General features: G+C 42.2%; 1 protein-coding gene and 1 non-coding gene across 2 annotated transcripts in view; one reads left to right on the forward strand and one right to left on the reverse strand.

Annotated features, from left to right (window-relative positions):
• LOC115932641 (exportin-6-like) overlaps nt 1-16,773 on the forward strand; it is a 48,773-nt gene that overhangs the window by 19,570 nt on the left and 12,430 nt on the right. Inside the window, exons 4-7 of the mRNA XM_063701062.1 lie at nt 3,792-3,882; nt 7,492-7,604; nt 8,729-8,926; nt 14,942-15,101. Coding sequence (XP_063557132.1) covers nt 3,792-3,882; nt 7,492-7,604; nt 8,729-8,926; nt 14,942-15,101 — 562 coding nt within the window. The remainder of the gene's footprint in view (nt 1-3,791; nt 3,883-7,491; nt 7,605-8,728; nt 8,927-14,941; nt 15,102-16,773) is intronic.
• On the reverse strand, nt 5,599-5,724 carry LOC134757768 (small nucleolar RNA SNORA25). Its single transcript, XR_010132204.1, has one exon. It is a non-coding gene; the product is annotated as a small nucleolar RNA SNORA25 (small nucleolar RNA).

A 16,773-nucleotide genomic window follows, 5' to 3' on the forward strand; every position in this document is an offset into this window, starting at 1 on the left:
CTGGTTGCTCAGCCTCCTCATCAACACTTATTATTGTCAGTCTTTTAAATTTTAGCCTTTCTGGTAGATGTGTAGCACTATCTTATATTAAATTTGTATTTTCCTGATAACTAATGAGGCTGAACACTTATTTATTGGCTTTTTGAATACCCTCTTTTATAAGTAATTATTTGCCTGTCCAAAAAAATTGAAGTCCTTTGTCTTTTTTTTTTTTTTTTTTTTACTGATTTGTTGAAGTTATTTTATGCTCTGATATGAGTTCCCTGTTTCCATATTGCAGACAGCTCCTATTTTGTGGCTTTCTTTTACACTCTCTCCATTGTGCCATCTGATGAACATTTCAACTTATCAGTCTTTTCCTTTATGGTTAGTGGTTTATGTGTTCTGTTTAAGAAATTTTTCCCTACCCCTAGATGGTGAAGATACTCTGTATCTACATTCCAACTGGAATTTTTGTGTGTGAATGTGTCTCACTTAGTTTTAAACTAATCTTACCTTTCCTTAGTTTGTCAAGATCTATCTGAGGCTTAAATCCCAAGCACAAGGTAGGAGGCAGTCAGGTAAATTTTCTTGTTCTTCATAAATTAATGCAGCACAGGAGATAAAGTTTTTGAATAGCCTTTGGGAATGGAAGCCTTGTCTCCCTACCACACAATGGCACTTGGATTTTGTTTTATGTTCTTTGTCCCTTTCATTACTTGAAAGTGTAATCTGCTTGGAGTATTACCTCTTCCTCACTTGCAGTTAATTCCTTAACTCACCCAATCTACTTTCTGGCTTCACCACTTGCTTGAAACAGCTGGCCAAGGTTCCGGTGGCTTTGTTGCCAAACGGGAGCCAGGGAATTCTCCAGTATCCTTGAACCAGTATCCTTGAATGTGCCTTCTATGTCTTTTCTACCTCTGTTCTGATTGTGTGATGTTGGCAAATTCTCGGCCTCCTGATTTTTACCGCTTATACATTTTACATAGCTTCATTTTGAAATCTAGTCTGAAGCCCCACTAGATGTGATTGGGAGAAAGCCCTTAAACCTGAGGGCATGAGTCTCTAGTTTCAAAGTAGGCCTGACCACTTTTGTTGTTTTGCTTTGGTCTGTTTTCATTTGGTATCTAAGACCAAATAAAAATGAGATCAGCCATAACTACAGATTAGATAATTCCTTACGGTTTATGTAGCAGTTTTACATGGATCGCCTGATTGGATCTCATATCACCCTGTGAGGCAGGTATTATTGTTACAGATATAGAAATGATTAAAAATGCAAACAGCACTTATTTGTTCTTGTTGAGAAACACCTGGTAATGCCCCGGATTTGGTTTTGGAGCTTCCTTTTTCATGTAGTCATCATTTAATGGGAAAATGCATCTGGGTTTTTTTTTTTTTTTTTAAACTAGTGAAGTGTAGTAGTGAGAACGGGGGAAAGAGTAGAACAAGGAGTTGCATCTGTAACTGACTGCAAACAGTCCACTGAGATAACTCAGTACCTTTGGGCCAGCCCATCTGGGATTCTTAGGAGTACTTTTGTCCTTCCACTTTCTGCAGGAACCATAACTTCTTGGGTTGGGGCAGAGAGTAAAGGGTAGATGGGACTGGGAATGGTGGCAGAGTTGGATTCTTTTTGGAGATTATCAGGAACTTGCCAGTAATCATTTATTTCTCAGATCTCTTCCTCAAGAATCTAGTACTAAATAAATGTTGGTGGTTGATTGCCTGGATGTGATAAGCTCAAGTTTGCTGCAGGATCTACTTTAAAATGATTCAACACAAGAAGTTATGGAGAGATATGATTTGCAGATGTGTCCTTAGTTTCCAGGAACACATTTTGGCTCCAGAAGAACTATTGATTTATTTTAACATGTGATTTTTTTTTGATTCTTCTGCATCTTCCCACAGCCTTTTTATTTTAAATAGCAAATCCTTTTTTCAAATGAAATGGCACACCAGACTCGATTTATGAAACAGACTACGGCGTTCTTTTATTATGTACCCTCATTTTAGAGGTTTGCATTTATAGCATTTATTTATAAAGTCAGTGAGAACAGTGAGGCTGTTTTGATCAACACAAACACTTGAAACATTTTAGAAGATTGCAGTCTTATTTTAGCTTCACTTTACAGTTTATTTTTGGGTTTGAAAAAATAGATAGTTTTTAATAAAACAGCTTGGCTTGCAAGCCAAGGATATTTTTTAGTTAAACCAATATGGAAGTTTGAAAGAGGAGTAGGGGGCTAGGCTAATCTTTATCCTAAATACAAAGTTCAGGGAAGAAAGTCTCTCTCACTCACAAGCGCTCAAAGTATTGTACAATAATTCATCATTCAGTGTGTCGCAGTTCAGGTGTCATTGCAGAGCCATCATTCTGTGACCTCAGTGTGGGAGGAACGTGGCCCTGTGTTCTGTGTAGTGAGTGCACTTGTGTGTGTTGGTTGGTGTGCACACGCTTGTGAATCAAGTCTGATTCAGCCTCTGTAATTGGTACTGAGAAGTGCTGGTTTTTCCTCAGAGATGAAAATTTGTTCCTCAGTCTTCACAAAGTCAGTCACCCGACGAAGGCCGCTGGTATACTACAGTTTGACATGTGACACATTTGAGTGTGGGCTTTTTGTTTTAAAATGCAGTTTTTATAGTCAGGTCTCAGTCCATGGGTGATGGAGAGGATATGGGGAAGGGAGATAGGTGGGAAGAAAGAAGTTAAGAGATAATTAAATAATCACAACTGCTGCTGGCTCTTGATTATGTCTGGTGTAGAATTATACCAGTGATGACTCAAAAATGGTTTGGGAATGGTTACCTTTTTGCAGGCAGGTTGTGTGAAGGAGTGTTAACTCAAGGTCATTCCTGCGACTCCTACTTGAGTAAGAATAAAGGAAGTGGGTTTTGGGGCTTCATATGAACCCCGAAGGGAGGGGATGGGTACTGGGGGCCTTGAGCTGCCTCTCCTCTCATTTCCAACCTGAGCAGTTCTGCTGAGAGTCTGGCTCTCACTGTGGGCCTGTGGTTTACAGGAGCTAATTTTGAATCCCTGGTTAGCTTGGCTCTCAGCTGCACTTTAATCTCTGTTGGCTGCTCACGTGAGATTGAGAATTGACTGTATGACTCCTGGAATGCCTTCAAAAACCTCCAAGAATCCATGGCCAGTTGCAGTGAGTGACTCACACTTGTAGTCCCATTGCTTTGGGTGGCTGGGTTGGGAAGATCGCTTGAGCCCAGGAATTCAAGGCTGCAGTGAGCTATGATTGCACCACTATACTCCAGCCTGGGCAAACAGAGACCCTGTCTCTTAAAAAAAAAAAAAAACCACTCTCCCTGGTTACCCGCCCCCCCCCAAACCCCTGAGAATCCATGAAGCTGTTTGATATAAGTGCTGTGAATCAAAATATGGCAAATTATTCAGACACAGGGGAAATGTATCAGGGATGGATAGTCTATGAGGAGTTCTGGCCTTCTTGAATCTCTCTGCTCTGCCCATTCAGGAAGGGCCAGGGGCTAATTTGCTTTCAATCATTATTCCAGAGTTGAATTTTGAATTTCCCCTTTCCTTAGCATACATAATTGAAAATCAGCTGCACAGTAGCATGAATTTATAGAGGATGCAACAACAACGTTGGGTTTTGAGCCAGCTGGGAAATTCCCTTCAGTTTTTTCTGGCATATACCATGCATTTGAAGAATGTTGAACCAAGATTTTGAGGAAGTAAATTGCTCTTGCTGTTGAATGTGACCTAGAAGGAACTGAGGAACAGTGGAACTGAAGATGCAGCTTATTGATTTTTTTTCAAATTCCTTTGTTAGGCATCTGAAGAAGCCTCTCTCAGGGCATTGGAAAGTCTGATGACAGAATTTTTTCACGATTGTACAACCAATGAAAGAAAACGTGAGATAGGTAAGTGGAGCATTGACTTGTAAAGAGGAATTTATAATGAGGAGGCCCTGGTAGGGAGGAAGGAGTTGTTCGTAGCCGTGACTGGTCAAGTCTGCGTGCTTTCCACTTGAATTCTTGCTCTTTTTGCTCTGGTTCTGTTGGCTGGTGGCTGGGGAAACCCCTCCACTTGACCAAAGGAAAGAAAATCCATCACTGTGGATCTTAATTTCAGCAATGTTGTTGAACTTTCATATAAGAAGCCTGCGACTTTTTGGTGGGGGCGTCTAGTGTGGGGTGGGACAGGGTCTCGCTATGTTGCCCAGGCTGGTCTTGAACTCCTGGCCTCAAGTGATCCTTCCATCTCAGCCTCCTGAATAGCTGGGATTATAAGCGGGAGCCACTGCACCTGGATGGTTATTTAAAGAGAAACAGTAACAACTCAGGAAAGTGTCAAAATGAACATGTTTTGCTGTGCAGAGGTCTGATCTGAACCTAATAGTGCCCAGAAATCCCATAACTGGTATTACTTTTGGGGGCTTCCCACTGCCTGGGCAATGTAAGATCCTGTCTCAAAAAAAAATTTTTTTTTTTTTGTTTTTGAGACGGCGTCTCATTCTGTTGCCCAGGCTGGAGTTCATGGGGCGATCTCGGCTCACTGCAACCTCCGCCTCCTGGGTTCAAGCGATTCTCCTGTCTCAGCCTCCCGAGTTGCTGGGATTACAGGTGCCCACCACCACCCCCGGCTAATTTTTTGTATTTTTAGTAGAGACGGGGTTTCACCATATTAGCCAGGTGGGTCTTGAACTGACCTCAAGAGATCTGCCCACCTCGGCCTCCCAAAGTGCTGGGATTACAGGTGTGAGCCACCGTGCCTGGCCATTAGTCTTCGATATTCTGACACTCTACTGTATTCTTTGAAGTCTTGTTTTAGATTATAATTGAAATGCTTTTGATTCTTTTAATTTTTGGTTTGTAAATCAAATATTTCTCACCTTCTATTTCATGAATTAAACGTAGAACCTTCTGAACATGTTCATATTCTAATCTGATCTTAAAAGAGATTTAAGTAGCCAAATGCTCCAGATGCCAAATTTGAGTGCAGGCTGAGGGGAATCCAGGGGTTTGTTTCTGTACAGTAGGCTTGTCTTAGTTCAGTTCTCTTTGTACCTAGTCATTGTAGCTTTATTTGAGTGTGTGGGCTTGGACCACTTATTGCTTCTTTTCTATGGTCTTGGGATAAACTCTAGGCTTTTCCTAGTTTGGTCAGAGAAAGGAAGGAAGCCTTTTCTTCAAAGGGCTCCACCCACCCTCCAGCAAAGGTAAATCACTAGTGCTCTAGAAATTGATAGAGCTGTTAGCAGGGACCTCGAGACCATGTGGTCATTGTAGAGTGGAGGAAACAGAAGCATCAAGGGGGAGCAGTGACTCACCTGGGGTCAGACTCAGAGTCTAGAACAGAGCCCAGAGTTCCTCAGTTCCAGTCTGGTTTGACTTCACTTTGGGGATTCACAGAAACCTTTGCTTAATTATTAGGGCAGGCTGTTAGCTTCCTTTTATGGATTTGTAATTAACTTTTATTTTTATTAAAATAATGTTTTTGACTAGGCATGGTGGCTCATGCCTGTAATCTCAGCACTTTGGGAGGTCAAGGCGGGTGGATCACTTGAGCCCAGGGGTTTGAGACCAGTCGGCAACATAGCAAGACTCCGTCTCTACAAAAATATGTTTCCCCCCTTTTCTTATGTCTCCTCAGGAAAACAGCACCATTGAGTGCTATGGCATCCTATAGAGAACTTCAGTCTTTGGTCATAGCATTAAGAGCTCATGGTTTCATAGCCCCACGAGCCCTCTTTGAAATGATCTAAAATTAAAAGGCTTGGATTTTTTTTTTTTTTTTTTGAAATGGTGCCTCACTCTGTCGCCAGGCTGGAGTGCAGTGGCGCAATCTCGGCTCACTGCAAGCTCCGCCTCCCGGGTTCAAGCGATTCTCCTGCCTCAGCCTCCCAAGTAGCTGGGACTAGAGGCACTTGCCACTACGCCCAGCTAATTTTTGTATTTTTAGTAGTGACGGGGTTTCGCCATGTTGGCCAGGATAGTCTCGATCTCTTGACCTCGTGATACACCCGCCTTGGCCTCCGAAAGTGCTGGGATTAACGGGCATGAGCCAATGGGCCCGGCCTTTTTTCGTTTTGTTTTGTTTTGTTTTGTTTTAAGAGATAGGATTTTGCTCTATCACTCAGGCTGGGTGTAGTGGCATGATCATAGCTCATTGCAACCTCGGGCTCCTGGGCTAAAGCTTCAGGCACAACAAAGCATGTTCATTTTGACACTCTCCTAAGTTGTCGAGTTTTTTTTTTTTTCTTTAAATAGCCATCTGTGCATGGTGTCTCATGCTTATAATCCTAGCTATTCAGGTGGCTGAGACAGGAGGATCACTTGAGGCCAGGAGTTAAAGACCAGCCTGGGCAACAGAGCAAGGTCTCCTCCTGCCTCAGCCTCTTGAGTAACTAGGGCTACAGGCACTTACCACCATATCTAGTTAAGTTTTTCATTGTTTTGTAGAGACAGGGTCTCAGTGTTGCCCAGGCTGGTCTTTCAACTCCTGGCCTCAAGCAGTCCTCCTGCCTCAGCTTCTCAAAGTGCTGGGATTACAGATGTGAGCCACTGTGCCTGGCCTTTCCATGGATTTTTTAATGAGACTGCCTCGTTGCATTTAGCTTAAGTTGTAGGGAACTAGCAGAGCAGTGACTTGAGGATTAGAAGAAGCTGCTGTGTGTTCTGCTTTTCCAAAGGCTTTCTAGAATCTCTCAAGGTTGTGGGCCTTTGCACTTTTACCCTTTTTGGATTATATTTCATGACCAGTGCAGCAGGTCAGGGTGACTAAGGGACAGCATGTCCAGAAACATGATGGTAGCCCCGTAATGCTTGCTGCCTTGTGGGTTCTGGCTGATGCCATCAGCAGCCTCAGGAGGAGGAAAGCCGTTTCTAACCAACGTGATGTGTGGACAGGGCTACTCGCCGCAACACTCGTCATCGTTGCTCTTGCCACCGGTCGATTCACTTTTTTGGTGGCAGTGTTTTAAAATAAAACCAACCCAAATGAAGAGTTAGCCGTTTTGAATTCTCTTGCATTTTTTTCCTTTCCTATCTTTGTAGAGTTAGTCTTAATCTTTTCTTTTTCTGCCTTTCTAGCCGTCATTTTGTGTGTGTGAACAATGTAGGCTCCACTGAAGATTTGTAGAGGAATGGCGAGGCCCTAGAATGTAGCTCATATTCAGACGAAGTAAGTTAACTAGCAGTTTTAAGAAGATGGAAGGGTACTCTTAGAACATTCCAGCCACACATTAGCTTAAATAAGAACTTTAGCAGTGAAAGTTTCTCTGCCTAGAGAAATATCCATAGCGAGGTTATTGGCTTTTAGGTGGCTGAAAACATTGTCAGTGTCCATGGTCACCTCAGACGCAGAAAAATATTGTATGATTTATTCTTTCTATCTTAAAGAATCCGCTGGTTTTGACATCATTTACATTATATGCAGAGAGACATGTTTAAATAATAATAAGATAGCCCAGTCTTGTCTAATTTCATGTATTTTCATAGCTTTCTTTTGTTGCCATTTAACTTTTCCAGAGGAGCTTCTTAATAACTTTGCCCAGCAAATAGGAGCCTGGAGATTCTGCCTGTACTTTCTCTCCAGCACTAGGAATGACTATGTAATGATGTACAGTTTAACAGTTTTTGAGGTAAGTTGTCAGTAATTTTATACTCTTCTGAAAAGGATTTTGTAGTTGTATTGCCGTATCATGAGCACTAGACTAGAGCTGTAATGTGCTGGGAGAGGGTAGCTCAGCTCTGGGATGTCGTCCCACATACTGTCTTTATGTAGTTGTCTGGTGTTTGGGGCATCTTCCATCTTCCACACTAGAAAGGTAAGATGGATGGTTGACTTTAGGGTTAAGTAGGTAGGTCATTTGTGGTAACATGTAACTATTCCCTGCCTGTTATCATTGATAAAGGAAAGATAATTAAATAAAAACATTTTAGGAGGAGAAATAATAACCATAATACCATCATCCCCAACAACAAAAAGTTTTATTTATCACCTCTCTTCCAATCCTTGTCTTCTGTGCCCCCCTTTAAAAAGCCTAACTGTAGGCCGGGTGCAGTGGCTCATGCCTGTAATCCCAGCACTTTGGGAGGCCGAGGCGGGTGGATCAATGAGGTCAGGAGATGGAGACCATCCTGGCTAATAAGGTGAAACCCCGTCTCTACTAAAAATGCAAAAAAAAAAAAAAAAATTAGCCGGGCGCGGTGGCGGGCGCCTGTAGTCCCAGCTACTCTGGAGGCTGTGGTAGGAGAATGGCATGAACCCGGGAGGCGGAGCTTGCAGTGAGCTGAGATTGCACCACTGCACTCCAGCCTGGGCGACAGAGCGAGACTCCGTCTCAAAAAAAAAAAAAAAATCTAATTGTAATCATATTGCCCATGCTATTTTGTATTCTACTTTTCCCCACTTTATTTTATATCCCCACATGTGGTTATGACATTATTCACCAAGGCATTCTCCTGTTTTTGAACATTGAAGTTGCTTCTGTCATTATATTTTGGTGGCCATTAGAGACAGTGGTGTAAACAAGTTTTTGCACATACAGCTTTTTGTTTCTGTTATTTGGCAGTTCTTCCTAGGAATGGGACTGTTGTGTCCTAAGATTTGAATACTTTTATTATTCTTATTGCCATATTGCCCCAAACCTTTATTTAAAGAGGGATTCTTGTTTATTGAAGTGATAATAGCTACCTGTGGGATGAAAAGCAGTTATTTTTGTGTATAGGTTGTTAACTTAAAAGATGTATATTTGTTTTTCAGAATCTGATCAATAAAATGTGGCTTGGGGTCCCATCTCAGGATAAGATGGAAATCCGTAGCTGCCTGCCCAAACTCCTTTTGGCTCACCATAAAACCTTACCTTACTTTATCCGGAACAAGCTCTGCAAAGTTATTGTTGATATTGGACGTCAGGATTGGCCTATGTTCTACCACGACTTTTTTACTAACATTTTACAGGTAAGGATATGCCTAAGGAAACTTTATCTTGTGAATAGTTTGTTTGTTGAAGTGATTATTTCCTTGTCCTGAAGAGGACTTTTAAGATTAGCAGTTTGGAACTGCAGTAGTGAGGTTATTGTAGGACTGATTATCGCATTCACTTAACTTTATATTTATAAGACATATTGTATCTTTGTGCGGTGGAGAAAGTGGGGGAGAAAAACCTAATCTCTTTGTTAACCTCTTGTGCAGTTTGTTCAGCCAGTATTCGAAAGCCTGTTAGGTGCTGTACTAGGTGTTGGGGGTACAAGGGTGAGGCTTTCAGTAGTTTCGGCGTTTAGTGGGGGAAATAGCTGTGCAAACAGTAATTACTCAACAATATGGTAATTATTGTGGAAGTATATGCAGAGTGCTGTGGTGGCATAGCATGTAGACTTGGTGTTGTTGGGCTGAGATGTGAGATGGTGAAGTGGCAGAGTAAGGGGCTAGATTGATGGGCAGAGGCCAGGCCAGGAAGGGTTGGGGGGTTCCATTGTGCAATTCGTAGTTTTTCCTAGGGAGCTAATGAAAAGTTTTGAGGAGGGAGAAAACATGGCTACATGTTTATGGTGGAATGATGGCTAGCTGGGGTCTGGATTGCAGAGGGGCGAGGTGAGAGGGAAAGAGGCAGGGTGTAGAGGATCTGAGCCAAAAGGAGACGACCTGGTGGGTGGAGGTGAGGCACCCAGGGGATGGGGGCAGGAGGCCAGTGACAATAGGTGAGAGGGGAGAGAAGGGAGGAATCTAGAATGACTTCCAGTTTTCTGGCTCAGATAGATTTTTCAGGCCAGGGTTGAAAGAAGGGGAATGAATTTGGGCAGAAGATGGTGAATTCAGTTTGATAGAAAATGCATTTAAAATTTGTGTGTTCCTTCTTTGTAATAACTAATGAGACATTAGGAAGTGTGGATCTGGGATCGGGATTTGGAAGTCAGAAGGGAGTAACTGGGACCTAAAAGCTATGAGGGAGATGCTATTGCTCATTTGAATCCTGTGATCAAGTTGGAAACATTTTCATGTATTGAGCTAGTCTTGGGTATGCAGGAAGTGGGTATTATATACAGTTTATAGAAATAAAGTTCTTTGAAAATTGTTTATAGTCTCAGTGACTGTAGGATTTTCCAGAACAATATCATTTTCTAATGTTCTGCCTGCTCTTCATACAAACCATTTTAATGATGCAGCAATTCAAAAAGAATTCAGCATCCAAAGTGCTTCTCTCAGATTGTCTCTCAAAGGGGCACAAAAATTCTTCATTTAGTTTTGTTTTGTACAGTGTTTCATTTATCTAGAGATTTATTGGGTTGTTACTGCAAAGGAGATTCATGCCTTTATTCAAGTAAACTATTTGTTGAACACTAAGCACATGAGGGGATATAGTAATGAACAAAGACCAAGTCCCTGCCTTCCTGGAATTTATGATCTCAGGGCGGGGATGGGGGCATCAACGAACAATAAACAGGTACACACTTGGAGGTATTTATAAGTATGATGAGAACTCAATCCAGGGAAAGGGAAAGAAAGTAGCGGGGGTTGTGTTTAGATGGGATGCTCGTAGAAGGCTTTTCTGGGGACAGACATTTGAGCAGAAACCTGAGTGGGGGTGATGGGGTGCACCACGTGGGTATCTAGGGGAACAGTATTTTGGGCAGAGAGAATAGGAAGTGCACAGGACCTCAGGAATGGCAAGCAGGCCAGTAGGCCTGGACTGGGGGGCCACGAGGTGGGAGACACTTCCCTGGCGTTCTGTCCAATACACTTGCCTTCAATCCAAGTTGAGGACGGTTATGGTAACCCTCTCCAAGGCTCTCTTAAGTGGGCGTCAGGGAAGCCCACTGGAGACAGGAAAGACCAAGAGGGTTGGGAGTCTAAGTGAACCTATTCCTGGGTTGGTTAGTAGTGCGTCCTGTGACAAGAAGAGAGGGACCTTGAGACGGAGAGTCACAGGCCTGATGATAGCAGGTAAGGTGGAGCTACAGTTCCACTGCTGGGATTGGTCCCTTTGATGAAGAACAGAACGTTTCCTGGCTACATTTGAAGTATAATTATTTGTAACAAAAGATGGATTTGGAAGAGAGCACTTTTAGGTGAAGGGCTTCTGGAGGTTTAAAAAGGCTAGTTGTCCACTGTTCTCCACCACCTCCCGCTTTCAACCCCTTCAGTATTGACTCCTTTAACCTCATGTAGCTTTCGTGACTTTGAAACACCATATAGTAGAAGGAGCCAGACTGTGAGGCAGCAGGTTTGGGTTCTGCACCCAACTTTGTGTAAAGTCTTCTTTTTCTTTTCTTTTATTTTAATAAATAGAGATAGAGTCTCACTATGTTGCCTAGGCTGGTCTTGACTTCGTGGCCTCAAGTGATTTTCCTGCCATGGCCTCTCAAAGTGCTAGGATTATAGGCGTGAGCTGCTGCCCCTAGCCTAAAGTCCCCTTTGATTTTAGCACCTCCTGCCACTTATGTAAGCTTCCCTTTCTTTCTTTGTAAAATGAGAGGGTTGGACTAAGTGATCTTTGAAATCCTTTCCAGTTGTGTTATGTCCTGCTTCTTATTTATTCTTGTGAACTAGACAATGGCATATAAGCCTTGTCAAGAATGATCAGTACTCAATGATCAGTGCCCAGTTGCTGACATTTCTGATAATATAGTGGAGTTATCCCTCTGTATCCGTGGGGGATTGGTTCCAGGACCTCCTTGGATACCACAATTCATGGATGTCAAAATCCCTGATATAAAAAGGCATAGTTTGCATGTAACCTATGCACATCCTTTTGTGTAGGTTAGACCATCTCTGGATTACTTCTAATACCTAATAGAAGGTAAGTGCTCTGTAAATAGTTGTTATACTGTATTGTTTAGGAAATAATGACAAGAAAAAACTATACATGTTTACTACAGATGCAGCCATTTTTTCTTCTTTTTCCTGATTATGTTTTATCTGTGGTCGTTTGAACCCTTGGATACAGAACTCGTGGATATGGAGGGCTAACTGTAAACATTTTCTTCAGGTATTGGTAAATAATGCCAAACTGGTTCTGGAATCCATTTCACCATCACTTGATCCTTTGAGTAAATCATCTCAAGGGTTTTTTTTTGGCTCACGTTGTGTTTGCAGTCTGGGGTGCGTGGTTTTGTTTTTTTTAAACGCTGTGACAGTTTGTTGGGTGGTATCTATGCAGTTTTTGTTATAATTGTGGTGACCACCATAACCAGATAGAGAGGGGTTGATTTGGTAACCCAGCCTTACGTGCGGTGGGTTGGTTATACCCTTTCTAGGCTCCTGGAGAAGTAATCGAAATTGAAACCGACCGCTTTCCTTCCCACCTGCCTGCATATACGTTAGCACACACATAACACTAATGGTTCTAGAACCTGTTCTTCAAATTCCTGAAGTCTGTTGAGCAGAACCTGTGGTCACATTGTACCTGGGGCTAGAGACTTAAGGGGCAAGCAGCATAGGAGAGAATTGCTGTTTCTTCTGTTGGGTCGTGTAATAAAAACAATGGAACCTTTTCAGAAGTTCACGCTAGAAACCTGAACTTGTTCTTCAACCTGCAGGAGCTTATTGTCTGTTAAATTGCAGAGATTACCTATGTTACAGGCTTAAATTATAGATGTGAAGATGGTAAAGGGAGACACTATTTTAATAAAAAGCTTCCTGAGTACAAAGCTAATGAGAGGAAAAATTACACATTTTATCAAGCTCTTTTTCAAGTAAAGAATAGCTTTCTTTTTTCATCTGGCTTCTTGCCTGACCTTCTCCCCTTCCCCTAAGTGGTGAGAGGAAAGAGAGCTTGCAGATAGATTTTCCATATCGTAGGGGATTTTTATATCTGGGAAGCACAGCATTTCATATTTATAGGACGGTGTATATTGCCAAATGGGATATTTGGCATTACGAGTCATTTCCAGCTGAGAGAGTAAGGATGCAGCCTGGAGGGGAAAATAGAGACAAAAGAGGTAGAGGAGAAAGAAAGGGAAAGGAGGAAGTAATGGGAATCTTTTAGAATATAGACTGATAAGCCAGAGGTCTCCAAATGGAAAGAGATGCTTACCAAGGATCAGTTCTATTTCATTGTGTGAAGAGAAATTTCCTGTCCTCCCTACACTGCATGATCTGAATTTAAGTCAGTGTTAGAAATAGGCCCAATTTGTAGAAAATGAAGATAAAAATTGTGGAGAATATACAAAGTTTTAGTGTTCAAGAGACCTGAATTTATAGAGAGCATTTTAAACACATCATTCATTGCTGCTGGTTACCTAGTGCTGCTTCTGAAGACACTTGAATTTACCTTAAGTTCCCATTATTGAGTACTTGTCCTGTTCTTTAGGGGTGAGCTTTTCCTTGCTTTGTGATAGGGAGAGTTATTTCTAAGGGAAAGGAATGTACCCTGTATTTATTTCTTTCTTTTTTTTTTTTTTGAGACAGAGTCTTGCTCTCTTGCCCAGGCTGGAATACAGTGGGGTGATCTTGGCTCACTGCAACCTTTGCTTCCTGAGTTCAAGTGATCCTCCTGCCTCAGCCTCCTGAGTAGCTGGGACTATAGGCGCCTGCCACCACACCTGGCTAATTTTTGTATTTTTAGTAGAGACAGAGTTTCACCATGTTGGCCAGGTTGGTCTCGAACTGCTGACCTCAAGTGATCTGCCCACCTTGGCCTCCCAAAGTGCTGGGATTACAGGCATGAGCCACCATGCCCAGCCCGTACCCTGTATTTCTTGAAGTGAAGAATATAAAGTCTGTATGGGTGCAGTTCCTGAGTGTTCTCCTCTTCCCTAAAGTTTATATATTTTTTTAGCTTGAGTAAGTAAAAAAAAAAAAAAAAGTGTGTCAGGGAATTAACTACATTTAAATTTAAGATTAAGGAAAAACTTGAAGTGCTTTTCAAATTGTCTGCTCTTTTATAGATTGTAGCAATTAACTCAACAGATAATTTTAGTGGCAACTTGTTTACTTTTATCATTTCTGGAAATTAAAAAATAAGTGTAATAGTAATGCTTTGAATTTTGTAAAAATGATTAGGAAGATGTAAATAGTGCTTTGCTGTTGAAGGTGTACTTTTTTTGTCTTGTTTAGTTAAACTTTGTTATGGTAGAGAGACTATTACACGTGATAGAAAAAGCAACTTAATTTGCTACATAGGTATTTGCAAAATCCTAACTAATCTTAGTTTAATGACATGTATGTGTGGTGTTGCTCTGCTATATTTAATCATGAACTTTTCTGAAGCATGCAAAGTTTAGAAGTGTAAAGTTGATTTAACAACATGCATATTGAAAAGACATCACAAATTGATTTACACATCTTAATCACTAATACAGATATAATTTATATACATACACACACAAAACTTGGTTACTAGACAAAGTAACAAAGGCTGTGTTAGGAATCTGGACATGTATAAAAATTGTCATGTTAGGTATAAAAGACCATTGTTTTCTAGCTGTTTTTAAGTTCATGGTATTAGAATTTTGTCCATAAAATATGATGAGAATGTATTTTGAATGGTTAAAAAGAGCTACCTAAATAGCCTCTAAGTGATGTTTCTTTTTTTTTTTTTTTTTTTTTTTTGAGACAGAGTTTTGCTCTTGTTGCCCAGGCTGGAATGCAATGGCACGATCTCGGCTCACCACAACCTCCACCTCCTGGGTTCAAGCGATTCTCCTGCCTCAGCCTCCCAAGTAGCTGGGATTGTAGGCATGCACCACCACACCCGGCTAATTTTGTATTTTTAGTTGAGACGGGATTTCTCCATGTTGGTCAGGCTGGTCTCTAACTCCCGACCTCAGGTGATCCGCCCGTCTCAGCCACCCAAAGTGCTGGGATTACAGGCGTGAGCCATTGCACCTGGCCTCTAAGTGATGTTTCTGAAGTGTTGATTTATGTTCATGTAAGATTAAACACACACAGATGCTTCACAGCTTTAATGCTACTGAGTCTTCTTTGTACTTTATTAGACCAACACTCTGCTCAGAACATGCTTTTTCCTGGCAGTTGATCCAGTCCCCTGTGACAACCCCCCTTGGGCTGATCATGTTGAAGACAACTTCAGAAGAGCTGGCTTGTCCCCGTGAGGACCTCAGTGTGGCTCGGAAGGAGGAGTTGCGGAAGCTGCTACTGGACCAGGTGCAGACAGTGCTTGGGCTACTGACAGGTGAGCAGTATGGTAGTGCCCAGAGATAGAGGCCTGCCCGCAGGCACCCAGAGTTCAGGCCTTGGCACTCAGCAGCTTTGAGCAGTTGTTTGCGCTGTTTCTGAGATAGCATGAAAATGGGAAGCTGCGTTCCCAACACCTATAGCCCAGGGTCTAGCACACAGTAGGACTACAAAATAGATTTGTACCTTATTTTCCTCGTAGTCTTTCACGAAGTGGTCTTCACTGTAACTGTGATCAGTGAGGTAGAGTCCAGGTCATAGGAGTATACCTACAGTGCTGATCACTGCATGGTAAGTTAGGTGGGTGGCAAGCACTCTATTTAAAATAATTTGAATTGAAGATCAGGAGAAGTTGGAGTAGGAGGATATGAAAATTTCCCGTTCTGGGTAAGGAAGTGAGACATGGTGTGGAGCCAGCCCCTTGTGCACTAGGTTGTAGTTGTATGTAGCATTTTGTCTTTTCTGTTTGATGAGAGCCTCATGACAAGGTGTAAAGGGTAAGAATAAACAGAAAGCAAACCACAACATGAGACAGGAAGGTAGGAGGAGAGGGGAGTACCCTGGGTGACTGGGGTGGCTGCTCTGTGCTGCTGTGATACCTGTTTGCTAGGGAGACACGTATGCGATGCCTGGCCGTGAGGCCCTGGGGGTGCCGGGAGCCTGGGCTTGCTACTTGAGGGAATCTTGTAGTGAAAAGAAGTTTTTATCTCTAACTCCTTTATCCAGGCTTCTTCTTGGATGTCTAGGAACTTTCTTTATATCTCCCATTTAGTGCTTGGCATGTGGTGGGCACTTAAAGTTGGCTGAAAGAACCATTGATTTAAAAAAGTAAACTTGGGTTAGTGCAATGGCTCACACCTGTAATCCCAGTGCTTTGGGAGGCTGAGGTGGGAGGATCACTTGAGCCCAGGAGTTTGAGACCAGACTAGGCAACATATTGAGACCCCCATTTCTGGAAAAAACAAAACAAAACAAAAAAGTTAGCTGGGTGTGATGATGCATGCCTGTAGTCCCAGCTACTCAGGAGGCTAAAGAAGGAGAATTGCTTGAGCTCAGGAGTTTGAGGCTGCAGTGAGCTATGATCGTACCACTGCACTCCAGCCTGGGTGACAGAGTGAGACCCTGTCTCTTTAAAAAAAAAAAAGAAAAAGAAAAAGAACTTGGCATTTGCCCCCCTATCCTTCCCTAAAGCCCCAGGGGTAAACCTAAACCTTCAGAGTATTTATTCATTCAAAGCACTTTTTTTTTCTTTTTCCTTTTTTTTGAGACAGGATGTCTCTTTGTTGCTCAGGCTGGAGTGCGGTGATGTGAACACAGCTTACTGCAGCCTCAGATTTTGGGACCTAAGCGATCCTTCCACCTCAGCCTCCCCAGAAGCTGGGACTACAGGCATGCGGCACCACGCCTGGCTAATTTTTGTATTTTTACTAGACATAGAGTCCCTGTATTGCCCAGGCTAGTCTCTAACTCTTAGGCTCAAGTGATCCTCCTGCCTTAGCCTCCCAAAGTGCTGAAATTACAGGCATGAGCCACTGTGCCTGGTCTCAAAGCACATTTTTTGACACCCCAACTAAATGTTAAATTTCTAATGTTAGGGACCATGTTTTATACCTCTGTGTCCTACAGTGCCCAGCAGTATATTAAATATTTTAAAAATTGAGATAAAACTC

This window comes from Gorilla gorilla, chromosome 20 (assembly GCF_029281585.2).
Source record: "Gorilla gorilla gorilla isolate KB3781 chromosome 20, NHGRI_mGorGor1-v2.1_pri, whole genome shotgun sequence".
Classification (NCBI taxonomy): domain Eukaryota; kingdom Metazoa; phylum Chordata; class Mammalia; order Primates; family Hominidae; genus Gorilla; species Gorilla gorilla.